The 19,976-nt window shown below is 55.2% G+C and overlaps 1 protein-coding gene across 2 annotated transcripts in view; it reads right to left on the reverse strand.

Annotated features, from left to right (window-relative positions):
• BLACAT1 (BLACAT1 overlapping LEMD1 locus) overlaps window positions 1-19,776 on the reverse strand; it is a 35,792-nt gene extending 16,016 nt beyond the window's left edge. Inside the window, exon 1 of one of the 2 annotated variants that reach the window (XM_055820041.1) lies at window positions 19,673-19,776. Coding sequence is in view for 1 of the 2 variants with exons in the window: in XM_055820039.1 (XP_055676014.1) it covers window positions 1,971-1,987 (17 nt within the window). In the remaining variant the exon portion in view is untranslated. Of the gene's footprint in view, window positions 1-1,970; window positions 2,242-19,672 lie in introns of those variants that run through there. The other variant, XM_055820039.1, reaches the window with a different exon arrangement.
• Window positions 19,777-19,976: the final 200 nt, after the last annotated feature.

Consider the following 19,976-nt stretch of genomic DNA (forward strand, 5'->3'; position numbering starts at 1 on the left):
ATAGGGGACCCTCCCAGCCAAAACGCCCCTCAGCATCGCAGGGTGGTTTCTCCTGGGTTAGCCCTGGGTCAGGCAGGAGAGAGTCAAACCTGCCCTGTCTGTCGCCTCAGCAGCAACCTGCCAGCGTGGTGGCCTGACCCTGGGAGGAGGACCCAGCGCCCTGCTTTTTCTGCTCTGAAGGCTGTAATGAACTGTGATTGCAGGGACAACAGCCTCTCGCAGCAGAGGTGATGCTTAAAAGACAACATGCCATAGCCTGAATCAATGGCAGCACATCCAAGGAGCAGGCAATGAAATGGTTTATTTTCACTCTCCCAGTGGCCAGGCCACAGCTACACCTTATCTCTGGCAGGAAGATGGTATCCCCCATCACATCTTTTTGTGCTGCTTTTAAGGATCCCAGTAAACCTGGAGTCATCAACCAGATAGCTGGTCTGGTTGCAAATGGAGCAGCACAGATTTACACCTGCAGATCAAATGCTCCTTTCCACGGAGGAGCACCTCGCTGTTCGGCAGCCACCTCCCTTGCAGCAGCCCAGGAGCCCAGAGGGTAAATCCCTTTTGCAAGCAAGAGGGGAAAGCGCTCACCTTGGGGTATAGCTGTACCCTGTCCTGTAGCTGTTTGGAAAAATCCGACCCTTCCAGGCCACCGAGGGACTTGCCCACAGTCACAGAGTCGCTCAGCAGCAGAACTGGGAATTGAAAACCTGCCGGTGGCCCCGCTGCCCCCCAGCCCACCTGGCTGCAGAGGCTGCGGATGCTCAGCAGTCAGAGGTGCACCCAACAGACCCGCCTTTGTCGGCTGAGACAAAGGGCTAAAGAAAGGTCTGGCTGCAAACCCGCCTCCTGCTCGCTTCCCCCGCTGCTGCCTTCCCCCATAGCCTTTTCGGGGGAGCTTCCATCTCTGTACCCACAAGAGAGGCATCTCAGGACAAGGTGATGCATTTCGTGGGGAGCAGCTGCTCCAGCAGCTCCTCCAAGAGCCAGACACAGAGCTTTTTCTTTAGCAAAAGCCTCTGCACATCCCTGCACCTGAGGGAGCTCCTCCGGTGGCACCAAAACTTCCCGTTGTTCCTGGGAAAGCATTGGCCTCTGCCTTCATTTTCTTCTCCTGCTGGCTTGTTCAGCAACAGAGACTGCTAATTGCCAGGAGCTGATGAGGTCAGCTCTGCTATTGAGTCTAGGAAACTCCCTTTCTTGTTGCCCTAGCAAGAATCCTTGGGAAATTCAATGTTTCTAAAACTATACAGCAACCAGGTTGGGAAGCAGGAAGGATTTTGCACCCTGCGGTTCATAATAGCAGTGAACATGACTTTGACCTACAAACCAAACTTCTGAAGCACACGAGTAGCTCTGAACTGGCGTTTTCCCAAGGTCTTTCCTCTTTTAACTCCCGTATGTGAATGGCAAGACAAAAAGGCCACTGTGTGCCCCACCTGATACAGTCACACTCGCATCCTGGCCTCTTTCAACTGTGGGCAGCAGCTGCAGGACGGTGCACCCACGGGCAGCCCGACGCACCCCGCTCTGCAGGAGCACGGCTTCAGCCCGGCGTTGTGCCCTGGGGCGCAGGCATTGCGCTGGGGAGGTCTGCGAGCAAACACCGCAACACAAGCCCACGGGTGCTGCGTGCACATCAGGAGCCCTGCGTGGGTCTCGGCCCCCCAGCTCCGGCACCAGCCCACCCTTTGCTCCCAGGGGTGCACGAAGGAGACAGCCCCCATTTCATTGCACGTCGCACATGCGGAGGGTAAATCTTGCCAAGCCGAATGTGATGGCTCTTTGGGATGGCCCTGTGCCTCTGCCTTGGCACCCAAGACCTTCCCAAGGAGGCTGCACCAAATGCAGGGCAGTTCTCCCCGGCGTCGGGGCATGAGGACACATGCCTGTCCACGAGCCGCCAGCCCCACACCACACCGCAGGGTCCCCAGGACAGCCCGGAGCCGCCGGCCGAGCGCGGCTGACCTCACCTTTGGCAGTGTGGCATTCTCTCCGCGGGAAGGGCACCATGCCAGCCAGCATGAGCCTTGGGATGGCAGCCGCTGTGGCATCACCTGCACCGTCCTCTCTTCCCCGCCTCGCCCTGTCCCCTGCCAGCAAAACCCAGGCACCGCGGGGATGCTCGGGGAAGCGGGTGCCCAGCGCTGCCAGGGGGCAGCTGCCCCACCGCCTCCGAGCCCCGGCTGGCTATGGGGGGTCTCATTTTTGAAGCCCCAGCTCCTCCCTTGCCAGCTGCTCCCACTGCTGTCCCCAGCGCCCCGTCCCCACGTCCCCACCGTGCCTCCCTGCGCGGTCGCATACTTGAAATGGTTGTGCACCGAGGGGCCGGGAGCGGAGGGAGGGAGCGGGGGTCAGGTATTTCTCCATCCCCAGCTCCGGAGAGCCGGTAACAAAGGCGCTATTGAACTGCAGCCTCTCTGGTCTGTGAAGCAGAAACCTCTTGTATCTACTTCACTGCCTTTGATCTAACTCCCCCAGTGGGATGTATATTACTCATGTCCTGCTGCTCGGGTACTGCTGCCAGAGTGGGACGGGGGGGACAAGCCCCCCCACTCCCAAACACTTCCCATGGGTTTGGGAAGCATCCCGCTGGCACCGGGCAGGGGCACCCAGAGCCTGTCTCCGCTGCTGTCCTTCCCTGTGGTCCCTCTGACCCCCCCCTCTGTCCCCCAGCCCTGCCACCCACCCACCCCCCGGACCCCAAACTCAGGGGAATGCGTGCGGGCACCCAGCGCTCAGCCAAGCGTAGGGGCGGGAGGAGCAGGGCTCTGCGCCTCGCATTCCTCTTCTGTAATTAAAGCCCGTGCACTGGGTGGAGGGGGAATTTCCCAAAGGGTTTTACTGGCGTCTGGACAAGGGTCAGACAATGAGAACATTTGACAGGGTGCCCAAATCCTCTGTATCTTGGATACGCTCAAAGCCTCTCCCGTGCTGTTGGTCCCAGGCGCTGGTTTGTGGGAGGTGGGGGCTGCTCGGGCAGGTTGGGCGGTGGGGAAGGCGGGCGGCAGCTTGGGGACTCTCTCCTCACAGCCTTCACTCCAGCCAGGCTGCCCCAAAAATGCAAAAGCTTGAGCAGCACCAGCTTGTTCTGAAACCACGTCCCCACTGGGATCCCCCAGAAAATCCTGGGTAAAGGCATCAGACGCAACTTAGAGACTCACAGCACTTAGACCGGTGCTTTAAAAAGTACTTTGCTGTCTTCAGCAGGCTACCAGCCTCGCTCCCCGGGGAGCCAGGGGCACTGGGGGGGTTTACCCTGGTTTTTCCAGTCCTTGGAGGGTGCTGAGATGCTGTGACAACCTGCCTAGGAACCATCGCAGCTATCCAAAAGCACTTGAGTGCTTTTGGAAATCTTACTCTCCTGCCTTTCTAGCTAGTTTGCAGAAAACGCTGCGCCTTGGCAGCTCCCACTGGCACCCAGAAAGTCACGTGTGGGCATCGCCTTTTGGAGCAACACCCCAGGGGTGCTGGTATGACAGGACCTGAAGTGACAGTACCCAAAATTACAGGACAAGAGGAAACCTCCCTGGAGCCGAGGGCTCTTAGCGCTGCTTCGCCTTCTCTCAGGGCTCATCCCCTGCTTTCCCTGCTCCCTGCCTGCCTCTCAGGTGTGGGGAGAGCTGAGACATGCGCAGAGCCTCTCTGGGGCTGCCTCCATCCCCACCGCAAGGTGGAGAGAAATAATACATACCCGACCACCGAAACGGTCAGGATGGACAGATGGATGGACAGATGGATAGAAACTCAAGAGCAGAGCCTGACCAAGCTGGGTACACCTAAAGGATTTTGTTTTCCAAAGAGATCCATGCTAGCTGCATCCCAAGAAGGTGCAATCAGCCTTTCTTTCAGGGGATCATCTGCAGTTCCCCCCTCGCCAAGCCCCTCGCTCCCCAGCTATGGGCTGGCTCACTCCCTGGGGCAGGGCGTGTGGCACCCAAGTCTTGTTTAGTTTTTAAACATTAACTATTAGAACTTGGGGAGCAGTTGAAGTCAGAGTTGGGCAACGATCCATTTTCAAGCTGTCTTGACAACTGGCTCCAGCACAGCAAGATTAGATCTACTAATCACATTTATAAGGCACCCAGGATCATGAATTGGGCATTTGGAGAATATTTGTCATTGTAACAATGTCATTTCCTAGCCTTCAGCATGCATTACCTTGTCCTCCAAGTCGTTATGGTTGGACTTTTTGGCTTTAAAGAAACGTGTACTTGGGGAAGAGGGGGTTCAAAAGCATTTGTCGTATCGGTGCTCTGTACAGCTGAAGGTGCACACTGTCTGTCACTTGTATGCCCCATGGATAGGGTAATACTGCGGTTATTTATGGGTTTTAATCAGCTTTCTCATCACCTGATTTTGTATTGATAGCTGCTTTAACAAAACAGATACGATCCAAATCTTTCCAGAATGCTCTATAAAATCCCCCAGCTCTTACAGGCAATAAAAAGGGAGGCCAGGTAAGCTGAGCGACACCCCAGATCATGCAGTGCATCCTTAATGGTGAGCTCAGGATCAGCTTCCCCGTCGCTCCCCAAAGCAGGCATCTGACAACAAGACACGCTGTCTACAACACCCTTATCAAGACACACCGGAGAGATGCATTCAACAAATCCACGTTTGCAGCAACAACAGCAATCACAGCATCGCAGCCTGTGCACAGCAGCTGCCGCGAGGCTGCAAGGCTGCAGCATTGCATTAAGGAGAGACAAGACGGAGCCCAGGCTCCTTTCGCAGGATGTGCTGGCAGCCTCAGAATCCAAAGGCTCAGGAAGGGCCAAAATAGTCCTAATTTTGCAGGTGCACGTGCAATCACAAAACACAGAACACAGCATAAAACTGGTCTGATTTGTTTTAAGGAGAGAAAAGAAATCCTTGTGTCTTCTGGCTACTTTTGCACTTTGCTTTGCATCCATGGGGATGCTCAGCCCACCCCTCTCCAGAAGAGCAGACACCGCTCGTGCAGCCTCTCCCTGACACCCTGGCAGCCCACGAGATGTGTTTTCCCCGGTGGTCCAGGGGCTGGCTTTCCCTAACTCAGGGATGTGTGTAGGAAAACTGGAACTGACGATGTGCTGAGGGGGCCGGGGCGTGCGGAGCTGGGCTCCGGCTGCCCCAGCACAGCTCAGCCCAGCGCCTAGCTCTTGCAAGACTGGCTTTTCCATGGATGCCTGAGGTTGCTTTAGTGAGCAGAAATGTTCGCCCTGGAACAAGCAAGTTTGAGCCAGGAGGAGTGTATTGCAAATCCAGTTAGTTTGTACCAGTCAGCTCTGGGTAAAAAATCAGCTCTGAGAAGTTGCAACCTTTCTTTCCCACTTCCCATTTGGAACAGCATGTCACTTCCAGCTCTCCTTCATTTTTACCAAAAATATGTATTTTAGGTGACTGAAAATGTAATGAAAGGATTTTCTTTGGGTGAAACAAAATGTTCTCTAACCTTAGATGGTTTTGTTTCTCAGCTTGCTGAAAAAAAATCAGAATAAATTCATTTTGGTATGACCCCTTGGTGCTTCTGTGCTCTGCAAACCAGCAGATCAGTCCTCAGCAGAGGACCTGCACCTGAAATGAGCGACCCTTGGAGCGGCATGTCTGGCCCCAGGACCCCAAGACTATTACTTGTGCGTCTCGGGTCACAACCCACATGATCCTGCCAAACCCCAAACCCCTCCGCTCCGCCTCTGCTCAGCCCCACTGCGCACTGCAAAGCATTGCTGTGTCCTCCAGCTTTTTTTCAAGGTGGAGGGATGAGAGAAGCAGAGAGGGAAGGGATGAGATAATGACCCAGATCTGTTCCTGCAAACTAGCCATCAATTTGCCACACAGCCCATTAAGAGAGGGCAAATGCAGCTCGGGAATCCAGGTAAGTCACTCGCTAACAAGATCCTCACGGGCCTTTTAGCACATTCCTGGTCACAGATATTTCAGCTCCCGCAGCCCCAGCTGTAATTAAGTCTGGGCTGTGAGGCAGGAGATGCTGCAGTAGCCAGGGGGGAATTTGTCTAGGTTTGCCGGGGAGGCGCGCAGGGCTGATGAGCAGCGGTGTCCCTAAGGCAGGGGGTGCGGAGGGGGCTGCAGCCCGAGCCATCCTGCCTGGCGCAGGGGCTGGTCCCTCGCCCAGAGGTGTGCAAGGAGGGCGAGCGCTGCTCCCCTCCCATCTCCAGCAACTTGGACTTGGGAACAGAGGGAGAGGGAAACCGGCAGGCTGAAGGGGATGGTTCAGCGATCGGGAGCAGCTAGAGCAGAGGGAACAAAGAGGTGGAGGAATTCGAGGGGGAAGGTGAGAAAAGAGCCCCATGGGGGTACAGGGGCACTTTGTCCAGAGGTAGAAGGCGAAGGCAGGATAACCATCACCTCTGCACCAGCGTAGCCCCTTCAACTCTCCTGGGGACACACTTCTCTGGGCTCAAACCTGCCCCGGGTGACTCCAGTGACTTCAGGGTCATCACCCTGGGCACAAGCTTGGGAAGAAGAAAAGAGATCAGCCAGTTTCCCACCCCCATAAATCAGGGCTGAACCCACTAAGGACAGGCAGTGCTGGGGAAAGCGGCTTTGCTAGGGTGCCCTCCCCCTCCCCTGGCAGACCAGACACCAAACTCCCTTTGCCTTTGGCTTCACCATCACACGCAGGGGCTCAGACAGCTCCTATAAAGCCACAGACCTGGATCCCTCCTGGGACAAGAGCAGAAACCACCGCCAGCAGTTGGAATTCACACCTCAGCTTCACACCGTGTTTGAAGAGAGGGTTTAACCACCCATATCCACCGAGGCTCCTTTGCTTCACTGGCACAAACAAGAGAAATTGCCCAGAGCCCCCCTGACTAAACCTCTTCGTGCACTGAAGGATTCCCAGCTGATATTCCCATCCAGGCTGTCCTGTGCCACCCCATCTGGCTGCAACACAGGACACTGGTGTGCTTCCCACTGGGGATTTCCCTCGGATGCAAGAGTGAGGCCAGTGGGGCAAGGAGAGGTGGCAGATGAAGGCAGCGATGCTGGCAGAGCTGTGGGGCTGGGGTGACCCTCCCTGCACGCCCTCCCGATCCTCCCCATTGCCAGCTAAAGAAGATTAGCCAGAGCTGGGGTGACAGATCGAAACAGGACGAGTTGATGGTCTGTCCATGTGTGAGCTGCCATTGTGTGCCTGGGTGTGTGCAAGGCAGAACGGTGGTTAAGCCTCACGCAGCTATTCACGCCCTCCCGGGGGTTTGGTGAACCATGTCTCAGCACCGAGAGGTCAAGCTTGCTCTTGCTTTAGGCTTTGTGGGGTCTCTGCCATCGTGCTGCTGAGCTGGCAGCCCTGGAAGGAAGATCTCCTGAAAGCCAAGCTCAGGATGACCCTCCTGATGAGCCTCCCCCCATGTCCTCTGCTGTCATCGGCAGCCCGGTGCAACAGGCAGCGTGCAAGGGCAGCGCGCCCTGGGAGTGGGGAATGTGGGACTGGAATAAGAGACAGCGCGTGGAGAGGGACCGGTGGCATCCGTGCCTAGAGGCGGGTTTGTACACCTTGAGTGGTGGGGTTTGGGGAGCGTTGTGGGTGCATCTGCTGTGTCAGGTCCAAGGTGATGCAGATGTGAGATATTTGTGTTTCGTCTGCTGCTGGCCCTGTTGTTCACTGTTAGCAGTGATTTGTCATGTTCTGCTGGCAAGTCATCGGGGACTCGTGACATAATGTGACACCTATTAGCATAAGGACAAATTCTGCTGGAGAAAGTGTCTCTTTTCCACTTTGGAGACCTTTCCTCCGTTGCTCACCCTGCTGGACAGGGCACCAGGGACCCACTGGTGCCTCCCAAGGGACAGCCACCCCTGGAGGGGAGATGAACCCCATGGGGAGACCCACAGCTCAGTGTGAAGGTGCCCCAAGGCTGTCCCTGAGCCCTTTCTCTCTGCCTGGAACCATGCCAGCCCAGTCCCGCCCAGCCCTGCTGCTGAAGGTCTGCCACCGCTCCCTGGGGACACACAGTCTTCTGCAAAAAACAGGAGAGGACATCCCTTGGGTCCCGCTGGGCAGGGAGCCCCTCCTCAGAGCAGGGCTCGGGGGACTCTGCCGTCCTCTCCTCTCCTTGCTGTTGCTGAAGCTTCCAGCAGAGAAAAATTATTATTCTCCGTAACAGTCTATCGCAGTCCAGACACGCGAGTGTGCCCAGGCACTTGCACACACACAGTCTCTGCACACCAGTACCCACATCACTGCACAAGCCATTGGGAACTGTCTGGTCTCCCCAGACCCTGCCAGACCTCAGGACCCCATCGCCAGAGTCCCTTCGGTTTCAGTAACCCAGCACGTCCGAAATAACGGCAGGAATCAAACGACACCGAAATCAAGGCAATTCCTATCTCACAGCAATTAATTTCCTTTTCCCTCGCTGACATCACCGTTCAGGTTAATACATGCACCACTTCCCTTATCTTTCTTTGGGATTACCTCATTGGAGAGAACCCGGAGAGCCTCCCTCTCCGCTGTGCCGAATCCCAGCACTGGTGTCGGAGCTGCAAGTTTGCAGCCGGAGGAAGGATTGCTCAAATGCAGTTCCACCAGCACACCCAGCTCTTCTGACCACACCGGCACTTCACGCTGTTTTCTCACAGCATTCAGTGATATTCAGCAAGGCACAAGCACCAACATATCTGCCCTTCGCCCTTCGGTTCACACTCATCAGAAAGGAAAATACTCTTCCGCACCAGGCAGCTTCTCTCTGCCTGCAGTCAGGGGTTCATATGTGGGTTTTATATGCGATACAAACAATGCAAAAGTGTTTGCGCACACACGCAACCCCCCAGTGCTACAAAACACACACACCCTTCACGTGTGGCACTTGAGTAAGACAAAAAACTTATCATATATGTATGTGAGCATATGTTCGTAGACAGGAGCACTCATACAAGTGCATGCTTCATACCAAAATCCAACAGTTAATGAGCTCACGTGTAATTTAGCTGACAAGTACGCTAACATGTGTTGCATGTAATTGTGTGTCAACAAAATACAGATGAATATATATACACACATCTCCACAAACATTCATATAGTGACAAATTTTGATCAGTTGGTGATTATTCTCATCTAAAACAAAGGGAAAGATTTTTTTTTTTCGGCTATATCTCCACAAGAATGTAACTACTGCAAGCAAATGCCACACATTTGCTACAACATGGTGCGAACAGATGTGAATACATATATTCACATACACACACACACACACAAACACATTTTCAACATACACAATAAACAGATGAAGGACTTGAATTGCTTTGGGATGCTCTGCATTGCCCACAGAGTTTAAGTCCCTGGGGGGAGCTGTACAGGTAACGCATGCACATGGGAGCCGATGGATGCAGGTGTCTGCGTGTGCTTCGCATGTGCTTGTTACAAATGCCCATCGTACACCGAGCGTGCAGCCTGTGCACCCACTGCTATTCACTGCCTCCTTCTCTCACACACACAACTCCTCCAGGCAAGACTTCAAACAAAGAAAGAAAGAGAAAAATGCTGTCTTACTTTTTTTCCTCCTTTTTTTTTTTTTTTTTTTTTTTTTTTCCTCCTCTCTCCTCCCCGCCGCCTCAATCGCAGGACTTCAGCGGGACTGCAGTTCTTTGGTGGAGATTATGAAAAGCAACTTGACAAACCGCCGAGCGCTGCACACAGCCGTGCGGAGGGAAAGAAGAGCTTTGCCAGCAGTGAAGAGAAGGAACAAAAGCCCAGCGATGCCAGAGCGGTGCTGAATAGGTGTCTTCCTAATTGTAAGGGGATTGTGTGGCTGCGTGTGGTTGCAGGGCGGGAGGAGGCGGGTGGAAGGGGCGATGGGAAGAGGCCTCCCTCCCACGCCGGCTGGGGTCGGCCACCCGCAACCCCAATCTGAGGTTAGTGCATAAATTATCCGCCGTCTCTCGCGCCCTCCCCGTTGGGTCGCGGAGCCGCGCACACGTCTGCATCCCTGCTGCTCCCATCCACCGACAGCTTCCCATTCCCCACGCAGCCCACCGTGGATGCCGGGTACCCACTCGGCATACACCCCACCCAGGGCAGGGATGCCGGCTCTCCCCATCCCGTCTCTCTCCCGCTTTCTCCCTTTCTGCTTTGTCTTCGGCCCCGTCTCCCAGCCAGGCAGACACAAAAGAGCCTCTGACCTGGGAGAAGAAATAGCCGTTTCCAGAAAAAAAAAACCACCCGAGTGCTCCGGTGTGTGCTTTCAGCAGGCAGGGAAATTAAAAATAGCTGGTATAGCTCGAAATCAGAGGCAGCATTCCTTCCCTAATGAGTGTAATTAGCAGAGTGAGGATGGAAGCGTGTTTCCCTGGCTGTTCCCTGCATCCTTCCGTGTCTCCAAGCACCAGCCTGCCTGTGCTCTTCCACAGGCTTTTGAGAAACAGCGTTTTCCCACTTCCAGGAGCTGCTGGGGCAGAAGCTGTGCTTGGATGCAGCTATCAACATGCACTTCAGATGCCTTAAGCTCTCCCTCCACCTCTGTCTCAAAATAGAGGGTTTCAGACAGGATTAAATCCCCAAACACACATCCTGAGTCCTCTGGGGCTTGCTGAAGCAAAGACAAGTCGGATTTGGGACCTTTTTTTTTCCCCCCCCTGCTCATCGCTATCCATCTACTTTAGCTCTCATAAATCCCAAGCTGTCAGTGTAACAACGGGTGATTCAGTGGGGATTTAGCCAGGCTTCAGACCCGTGGAGCGAGCCAGATCCTCCTCCCGTGGCAGCTCCCAACTGAACATGAGCATGGCATTACCTCACCCTACGCCGGCTCCCCTCGTGCCAGGACGCGAGATTTGGGCTGCCCTCCCCTGTGGAGCCGGGAGGTCCCTTGGAGGGAGCAAGGACCTTCTCTGTGCTCTGCTCTCTGGGTAGCCCCCTCAGCTACCCTTTAAATCTAAATTCTGCCCAGGATTAGTCTAACCATTGCTTTTGGCTGCATCGTCCTGGCTGAGAGCAGCAAGCACCTGCGATGGGATGAGGATGCAGGAGGGTCCACGCTGCACATCCTTCCCCCAAAACAGGGAAGGGGCAGCAAACGAAGCCCCACGGGAGGGCAACACGCTTGGAGATGTGTTGAGCAGCTCATTAACTGATCGGCCTAATGACCCGCTCAGTCGGGTTGTCTGCACAAGCCAGAGGAGGAGCAGGAGCATCCGGATGGGGCAAGACATTGGATGTGGCACGGGGCTGCCCGCGCAGGCAATCCAGCCATGCCACCAGGCTGTAGCAGGCCAGGAGCGGCCGGGCAGGGCTGCGTTGTCTCTCAGCATCTGCTCGGCTCTGACATTGTGCTCACTTGGGCTTTTTTTTAATTGTCTTGATGTCCCTCATTTGCATAATCCCCATAATGCAGCGCAGCAGGACTTTTGCTCTGAGCTAATAAATAGATGACAAAAATAAATGTGTCATGTAAGATTTGCTTCCATTTCTTTCCTTTGTGAGTGAGCTATCACCAAGAAATGATGCTCGCGGGGTTGATCTCACAGGAACTGTCAGCTTGGCCTGCCATAAGCAGCGATGTTCGCTTTGCCCGTGGTATGCAACTTTGCCAGATGTTAGGCTGAAGCAGCGAGCTGGGAACAGGAGGAAAAGGCGGCTGTGAAATGCAAGGATGTGCTCCTCGCCACCTGGGCTTTGCCTCCACATCGGTCCTCCAAAGATCTTCCCCAAAAGTCACCCCAAAAGCAGGCTGGCAGCCAGTGGAAGGACTGCAGACCACAAAAAAGTTAATTGTTGTGTTTGTAACGCATTTGCATCCAGTTACCGCTGGGTAGGTACCTGGGGTCCCTTATTTTTAGATGCATTTTCTTCAAAATTATGTGGCACTGTGGTATCTTTTCCTCCCTAATGCCATGGCCGGCTTTTTGCTTGTGGTGGAGTTGCACTACTTATGAAATTAGTTCCCTTAGTTGAGAAAAAGTGTAATCACTTTTCCACGAATATCCAAGAGGACTCATGAGGCTGGAAAGGCAGCACGTGTTGGCTGCAGGACGATTCCCCCCTTGGTTTTACAAGAACTTATTTATCACCTCAAAAAACTTGACTGGGTGATGCATGGGGCAGCAATGGGAACACCAGAGCTCCCACCCCAAAACAGCCTGAACAGGCTCGAAGTTTTAAAACTTCGAGATAGGGCTCTGCATCTGCAGAAATCTCACTCCATGACTGGGTGTTTTCCTAAGCTGGAGCTCAGCTGGAAGTGATGGAGCTGCTGGGCATCACTCCCACATCAAGTCAGACCAGAGGATCCCTTCTGAGCATCAGGTCTGTGAAGCGATGGGGTTTGGATCTGATGGAAGATAGCAATGAGCCTCGTTAGGTTTCTGAAGATGTAGTAGAGATGGTTACTTTGCAGAGGGTGCTGGCAGCTCTGGAGATCGTATCTCAAGCATTACAGCAGTTGGTGGTTTTTTTTTTTCTTCCCGCAGCCCTGTGATTCTGGAGGATTCTCAGATCTTATATAAAAATGCCTTAGCATTTCCAACTGTGTTGTTTGTTGAGGAAAGCCTGAAAACATGAATCCTAAAGGGTAAAAGCTAGAAGAGAAATAAAGACCTGATAATTTATGAGCTGCTTTTTTTTTTTTTTTCTTTTAAAACCCTGACCAATTTTAAATCATTTTTATCACTGTACATAACTGCCTTCTGGCATGCGACTGCTTGAGCCTGGTGTTACTGTAACGAAGGATTCACAGCTGCTGGACAGTGGAGGAAAAAAACACGGCCCATGGTTTCCAAAATGCTCAGATCAGGCTGTGAAAGGAGCTCATCAACCTCACAGAGCTGCACTTAACTGACATTTAAGAGGTCCTGGGATGGGGCTTTTGGCTCACGCACAGGGTTTCCCAGCGGGGCTGCTTTGTAGAGGTCTCCCCCCATGCTGGAGGTGGGATGTGTTTGCAGCAAGCTGGGCTGGCAGCCGGGATGCTCGGGGCTGCCTCATCTGTGGCAGCAGCCCTGAGGAGGAGATGCACCTGCAGATGGGTGCTGGTGGGGGAAGCAAAGGCAGGGGCTGAAGAACAAGAGACAGGGAACAAAAGCAAAGGAGGAGGGAGAGGTGAGCTGTGATGTAAGGCTGGATCATGACTCCAGCGGTGGTGAGCACCAGCAGGAGAGCTTTCCACTGTGGGCAGCCAAGATCTGCAACAAGTCCTCTCTCAGCTCGTCCCAGCAGTGAGTTCTGCACCCCTGATGGTCTGAACCAGGCTCAGCTGCCTCCCAGCCTAAGCACCAGACCCAAGTGGTGCTGTGAGACAGTAGGGTGCTGGGATGAGGGAAGGCAGAGAGCCATAAGGATGGAAAGAAGAAAAAAAACAGTGAGAGGTGGAAATTAGATGAGATACAGGAGTGAGGCATGGAGAACCGCGGCGCATCCCTCCAGGATGCAGAAAATAATTTTCCCCTTCCCCAAAGCACCATGGCAAGAGGATGGAATCATCCATCTTCATTACATCACCAGAATAGGCTCTGTCAGGTTACACTGTAAAACTAATCAATATTCCCTGTGGCCTTGCTGGCCGCAGCTCCTGCCACGCTGCAGGCAGCTGCACACAAGTGCTGGCACACCCGGGCACTGCTCCCCGGGCAGCACGGGTCCGCACGCCGCTGCGGGAGACAGAGACACCCAGTTACTGCCATGCACTGTCTACATATGCTTGATGTTTTTTTAAACGAGTTCACACTCTTTCTTATCTGGCTACCCAGGTATCTCTTTTTCCCCTTGCCATAATATCCTGACACTTGTCTGCTTATTTTCTGTAGGCAAGAGAATAAACATCCTACAACAAAACCCCACAGAAGTGCATTTATTCAGGGAGCAAGAGTCACCACAGAAAGCCTTATTTGCCCAGTTGCAATCACACAAGCCCACTTAGACTGCAAACCTAACTCAACATGCAGCAACCTGGAGCTCACGCACAAAACAAGGCACTTCCCTCCACAGGGACATTCCTCTAGAGCAAAGAGAAGCGAAGGGTTGTGCTATGAGCATTGCTTGGCTCCTCAACGCAGTTTGGACCAGCTTGGCCAGACTGCTCAGCACCCTGCACCTACCCTTGCGCCCAAAGCACCCAGATCTCGCACCCAAATCTTGCATCCAGCCCAGCCGGGTGCTGCTTTTCCCTGGGGAAGACTCCCAGCAGTCCCAAAGCAGCACTGGAAATGCTCCTTGTCTCATCGCTGCCTGTCCCTGCTGAACCCGCACGAACAGGGGCAGGGAGTTAATAAACCTAGGAAACAAAGGTCAAGATTCCATCACTGGGTGCTGCTGAGAGCAGAGCAAAGATGCTAAGCCTTTCAGTTGTGCATGGTTGAAAAATGATGGAGGGGTGCAGGGGACACGCCTGTGTGAGCAGAGCTGTTGCAAGAGCCGGGTGGTGTGTGGTGCAGAGGGGTTAACCCGATCGGTGCTGCCTAGATGGGCTTCAGGGATCAGCCCTTCCCAAGGGAGCACCTGGCTGCACCTAGAGCTGGGGCTCAGCAGCATTCCCGCTGTCCGGTTGCTCCCAAGAAGCACCAGCGAGAAGACAAATCCCTGGGATGGGAGACCCTCAGGGCAGACAAGACCCTGACCACCACATGGGTCTTTGGATTTTACCAGGAGATGCTGCAAGCACACTGCATCGGGAGTCCCTCACTGGAGGTAACAGCCCAGCAGCAGGGAGCCTGCACCAGCTCATACTGGTCTTTAATCTGGCACAGCCCAGCCTGTGTCCACCCTATGACTGTTCCTGGGGCAGGAGCCGAGGGGGTCCGGTGAGCTCCCTGCTCCGCACCGGGGAGCATCACCCCAGCCGTTTGCAAGGCAGCTTTCAAAGCGTTCGCTCCCGCCTCGTGCCTGGGGTCCTACTGCAAGCAAAAGTCTTGCCCAAGACAAGACCCATCCATCTTACTCCCAGCCTGGCCGCGTGGCTAAAAATAAGCCAATAAAGTAGCAATCACCTTGGAGCAGCAGCAGCTCTATTAAAGCGGAGCGAGCTGCAGCACCTGTGCCCCAGCTCCATGGCATGCGCGCGCCAGAACCCCGGGAGCCTCCACCTGCCCTGCTCTGCCCTGCTGCCGTGGCGTGACGGCGGTGGGAGCCGGCACAGCACCGCCCGGTGCTGCTCCACGGCCCCACGCTCCTGCCAGGCCCCCGCTCTGCCTCGCTGAGCTTCTCCAGAGATGCTCCGGAGGTGCCATGGCTGCACGTGCCGGCATAGGATGAAGGCGTCCCTGAGCCTCTGGCAGCTCTCCAGCCTGCTGGGAGGAGAGGGGCTGATGGCAGCAACCGCAGTGATTGTTTCTTGCTTCGCACCTCTCCCCTGTCCCAGCAGCTCCTGGGGCCCGAATTGTCCGTACACCCTGGCTGTGGGTAAGCGGTGCTCCTTGGGGTTGCTCGTGCACCTCTTCCCCTGCAGACGTTGGCTGAGGTGCAGATCTGTCCCCATCTGATGTGCGGGATGTTTGCATCAGTTTCCGTTGCAAACGCTCATTTGTCATGTAGATCTCCTGGCATTTTTTTAAAGGGTAGATTAATTTAGGGGAGCTCTCAGATCCAATTTCCTCTGGCAATGGCTCTATTAGGCTGTGCACAGCAGAGATACAGGCTCCCGTCCTCCTGCTGCTACTGATGGAATTTGATTCCGCGCTGCCAAATCTGCAGGGCTGCAAACACATTCTCACTCTTGATTAATGTGAGTAATTTCTGCTTGAAAGAAGGTTGAAATGAGCAGCCAAGGGGAAGCGAACGGTGAGGGTTCCCCCCACCACCACCCCTCCTCCTCCCCCACCCCTCACTGCTGTTTGCATTTTACCAGCCCTGGCATGGGCTAACAGATAAACAGAAGCGCTGGCCCGGTTTCAAGAGCAGCAGAAGGTGCGGGAGGCGGGGGGCAGCCGGCGCGGGCAGGACGTGGCTCCTCCAGGGGGGTGGGCGGTGGGGGTCGCCCCCGGCCCGCAGCTGTGCCGCAGACGGGACCCAGGAGCCCAGGCCAGCACCACGGGGTGGGGGGCCGCGGGGAGGCTCAGGTGGGTGGAAACGTGAAGGGAAAGGGGGTCCGGCTACGGGGAGCAGGGGGTTGGACATGTAAGGGGAAAGGGCGTCCCACATGGGGGGCAGGGGGTCTGTACATGGGGAGAGGTGTCCTGGGGGTGCCCTGCCTGTCCCCATGCAGGCAGGCACAGCACTCCTGCCCTCAGCCCAGGTCCGGCCGCTCCTACTTTGAGGAGCGATGCTGTCGGCGAGGACGCTCAGGCCGGGATGCTGAGCATCTCCCTGGCCCTGGCTTTCCATCCTGCCCCACTCAAGGGTCCCCAAGGGTCCAGCCTGCTCCCAGTGGGCCAGCTGCTGCAGGGACTCCCTGTTTTCCTGCAGGGCATTCACACCCTCCGCTTTTGATTCCTTGAGACACACCACTTGGCGCTGATGTGGGGACCCGAGATGCCCGCATGGCTGTGTGGATTTGGAGAGGGAGAACCAGCTGGCCCATGCCAACACGGTGAGCAGCCCCTGCCCCAGCATCCCCGTGGCACCTACCACACGAAAACCTGCCCTGCAGTCAGGGTCTTTGTAAGACACCATCGTAGCAGCAGTAATAAGGAGAATTTTTTTCCAGTGAAATCCCGTCCCCTACGTCTTCTCCCTCAGGAGCAGCGGTGGCTTTGCATCTCCTCTTCAATTTATTTTTATAAGGAAGGAGGGAGAAAGAGAGTCACATCCTAATCTGGCAAAATGTCAGGGAGTGATTCAGAGAAGAGGCGAGCAGCAGAGAGAGGCAGCCCACACAGGAGAGTTGTTTCTGATTTCCAAATGTCAGCATGTCCTTTAATTAAATGCTGATTAACAGGGGACGTGCTCCCTTGCGCTGGAACAGGGGCTGCTGCTGGTAACATCGCACTCTGCGGAGAGCCCAGGCGATGCCACCAGCCTGCTCGCACCCATGGGATGAGCTGCCTGGCACGCCGGAGAGGTGGGAGAGCCATGAGAGCTGGCCCTGGCTGAGCAAAGCAGCCTTGCCCCGTGGTTTGCACTGAGGGCACCAAAGGGTGCTGGTTCAGCTGCTGCACGGCTCAGTCACAGCAGGCAAGCCTCTGGTGCCCAGGTCCCTGCTGTCTTGTCTAGCCTCTGAGCTGGGATTGCGCCCATGATTTTTTTTGTCTCCGAGTGGAAGTTGCATTGGATCTAGTTTAGTGAAACTGAATGCAAACCCAGATGTGGATGCTCTTACTTTAGTCTGAGCAGCTCTTTCCTTCCTCAGCTTCTGTCTGTTCTCTACACGCTTAAGCTAGGCTGCAAAAATGCTATCGCATTTGGGATGTCTGAAACAACTTGTGTAGCTAATAGTGTCCCTAAGCATTATCAGTTACAATGCTTCTCTTTGTCCTCTCAGGCATGCCTTGTGTTTGAAGTCAGTGGGAATGTTATCCTTGAGGTGGGAGGGCTGGGCTGGGCTCTGGGCTGTGTCTGCCCTGGCAGGGTGGCAAACCCTCTTGCCTCTGGAAGTGGAGAGCAGCACCGTGCAGAGATAGCCACATTGGAAGGTGGCCAGTCACTTGCGTCCTGGCTGCCACCCTGCTGCCTCCACCTGATGCTGTCCCCAAGCACCAGGGCTGATTCTCTCCCTCCCATGGTGCAGGGAGGCGGCATGTGGGATGGAGCAGCTAAGTCCAGGCAGCACTGTGCCTTGTTGTGTGCTCCCTGGCGCGGGGAGCTTTGCACGGGACCTTGCTATGTGCACTCCCTCCTGGTGAGCATCACTGCGTGCCCTGGGATGGGCGGTTGCCTGAGCCCGTCTGGCCTTCGGGATGGTTCGGGCTGGCCCAGCTGCAGGTTTTGTTCTGGGCGTCACAGGGTGGGAGCAGCCCCACTCCAGGAGTAGCAGGTTTATCCAGACCAAAGAGGCACATTCTGCTCAGCACTGCGTTCGTCTGGCTGACAAAAAAAAAATGTTCCCGAGCGTACAAAAGCTCTTTAAACTGCACCGAAACTTTTACCTCGGACAGCCTCCTTCAGAGACCGGTGTAATGCTGCGCACATGGAGCCGCTTGCCCAAGCAAAGGAGGTTACAGGGCTGCAGTCACACGCCAGACAAGGCTAAATCTGAAGAAATAATCTATATTTAAACCTGCACTTTTCAGTGCCAGAGCTGAGAGAAAAAGCTTTTCACGCTCATCCTCCCATCTCCACAGCCACCACCACCCTGCACAGCCCTCCCAGCACCTGCAGAAAGTCTGTCCTCCCTTTCTGTGTCACCTCCCAGCAGCTGGTGGGGACAGAGGCACAGGTGGCGAGTGGCTCTGGGTGCCACGTTGCCCCATGCCCCGTGCGATGTGCAGCTCGCAGCAACAAGTGTTTGCTCTCCCACAGCGACGCTGCCTATTCCCAAGCGCCACCTGATGGCATCATCTCCAAAAAGGGTTTGTTAGACGATATTTATACCGGCACAGACACCAGAAACAGCTCCGGCACCAGGGAGGGTGCAAATGGGAAGCAAGGCCCCTTGGCTGAGAGCAACCCTGGGCTCAGCACCCTGCCCCGTGCCCGTCCCCAGGATGGAGCAGACCAAAGCTGAGTTCAGCAAACACACGTGTCAGCTGCTGTCTTAAGACTGCAAAAGTTCTTCCAAGCTACCCAGGAGGCAGGCAGATCCTACTAGCCCAGGTTGGGGGATCCCCAAACACCCCCCCCCTTTTTTTAATTCTCTTTGACGTGCCTGAGAAAACACCTCTGTGTTTATAAAACGTGAGACCAAATTACACAGAAATCCTGGGGGCAGCAAGCCCTGAACACCTCCCATATGGCAATGGGAAAGAAGTCACTTTCTTCTACTGCCAGACAAGGGATTTTGCCACACTGGTGTCACCCTCTGCTTCCCTAGAGAGATGCCACCCAGACATTTGCCAGGGACCCTTCGGCTGCAGTAGCCAAGCAGCAGGTCGGATACCCTCCCCACCAAAAGGAGAGGGTCTCCCCCGACACTGCAAACAGCAGCCCTGGCTTGCATGACCAGCACTAGTGCATCCAAGAGGCATCCTTCAGTCAGGCCTCCTGTCCTCCCCTCTCCCCAAACCAGTGCCTGTTCAGGGCAGGGGTCCTAGGTGAGATGAACGCAGCACTGGCTCAGGGTCCTCTTTGAGCATGAAGCCCCAGGAGGGGGGAGCCTCGCTCTGCCGATGTCCCTGCTTCACAGTCTGCCTGCCCCCCTTCCCTCCCTCTCCTGGGAGTGCTGGGCGCCCGACTCCTGTCAGGGGAAAGGCACCCGTTGGGGTGAGCCCCTGGTTTCACCCCAAGTGCCCACTGAGCAGGGCAGTGCCTGGCTCCCCAAGGACAGTTCTTACCAGCCAGCACCCCCGCTCAGCATCCCGCACCAGCCAGCGTGCCAGTGCCCATACCCGAACCCACGGGTACCACCCTGTCTCCTGCCGCTCTCCCCCCGTCTCGCTAGCCTCCGCGCCCGACTTCAGCACACATGGGAACACTAAGACACCCAATATTAAGGTACCCAGATGGAGAGACTGCAGCAAAGTGTTTTGTGCTGGGAGGGATGGGGAGAGGATGCAGGGGAGGGGAGGTGGTGGTGGTGGGAAGGGGGGATGAATCATTTCGAGGGAGCCAGATTTCCATATTCCCCCTGCTGGAAAATTAAAGTCTGCTCTGAGTTTGCATCCCAAATGTGATTGCTTTCGGATCCCTGCCTTGGAAGGCACGTACCTCTCTCAGCAGCCGGCCCTGCCAGGATCAGTGTCCATGCTGTCTACCTGTCAGCAGGCTCTCTTCCTTCTGTTCACGCTGAGCATCATATTTTCTTTGAACACCGAGGTAGTTAAAAGCTGCAACTTAAGGACTCGAGAGGGGGGTGGAGGTGGACAGACTCACTGAGCATGAAAAGCAGCTATTGGCTCTGCCTCCCCGGCTGCTCTGCCACTGGGCTGGGCTGAACATGTGTCATCCTTCCCCTTGGTTCCCCTTATTTCCCCGTCACTGTCCTTCCCGCTCGGAAGGAGGCGAGTTATTG

This window comes from Falco peregrinus, chromosome 16, assembly GCF_023634155.1.
Source record: "Falco peregrinus isolate bFalPer1 chromosome 16, bFalPer1.pri, whole genome shotgun sequence".
Lineage (NCBI taxonomy): Eukaryota > Metazoa > Chordata > Aves > Falconiformes > Falconidae > Falco > Falco peregrinus.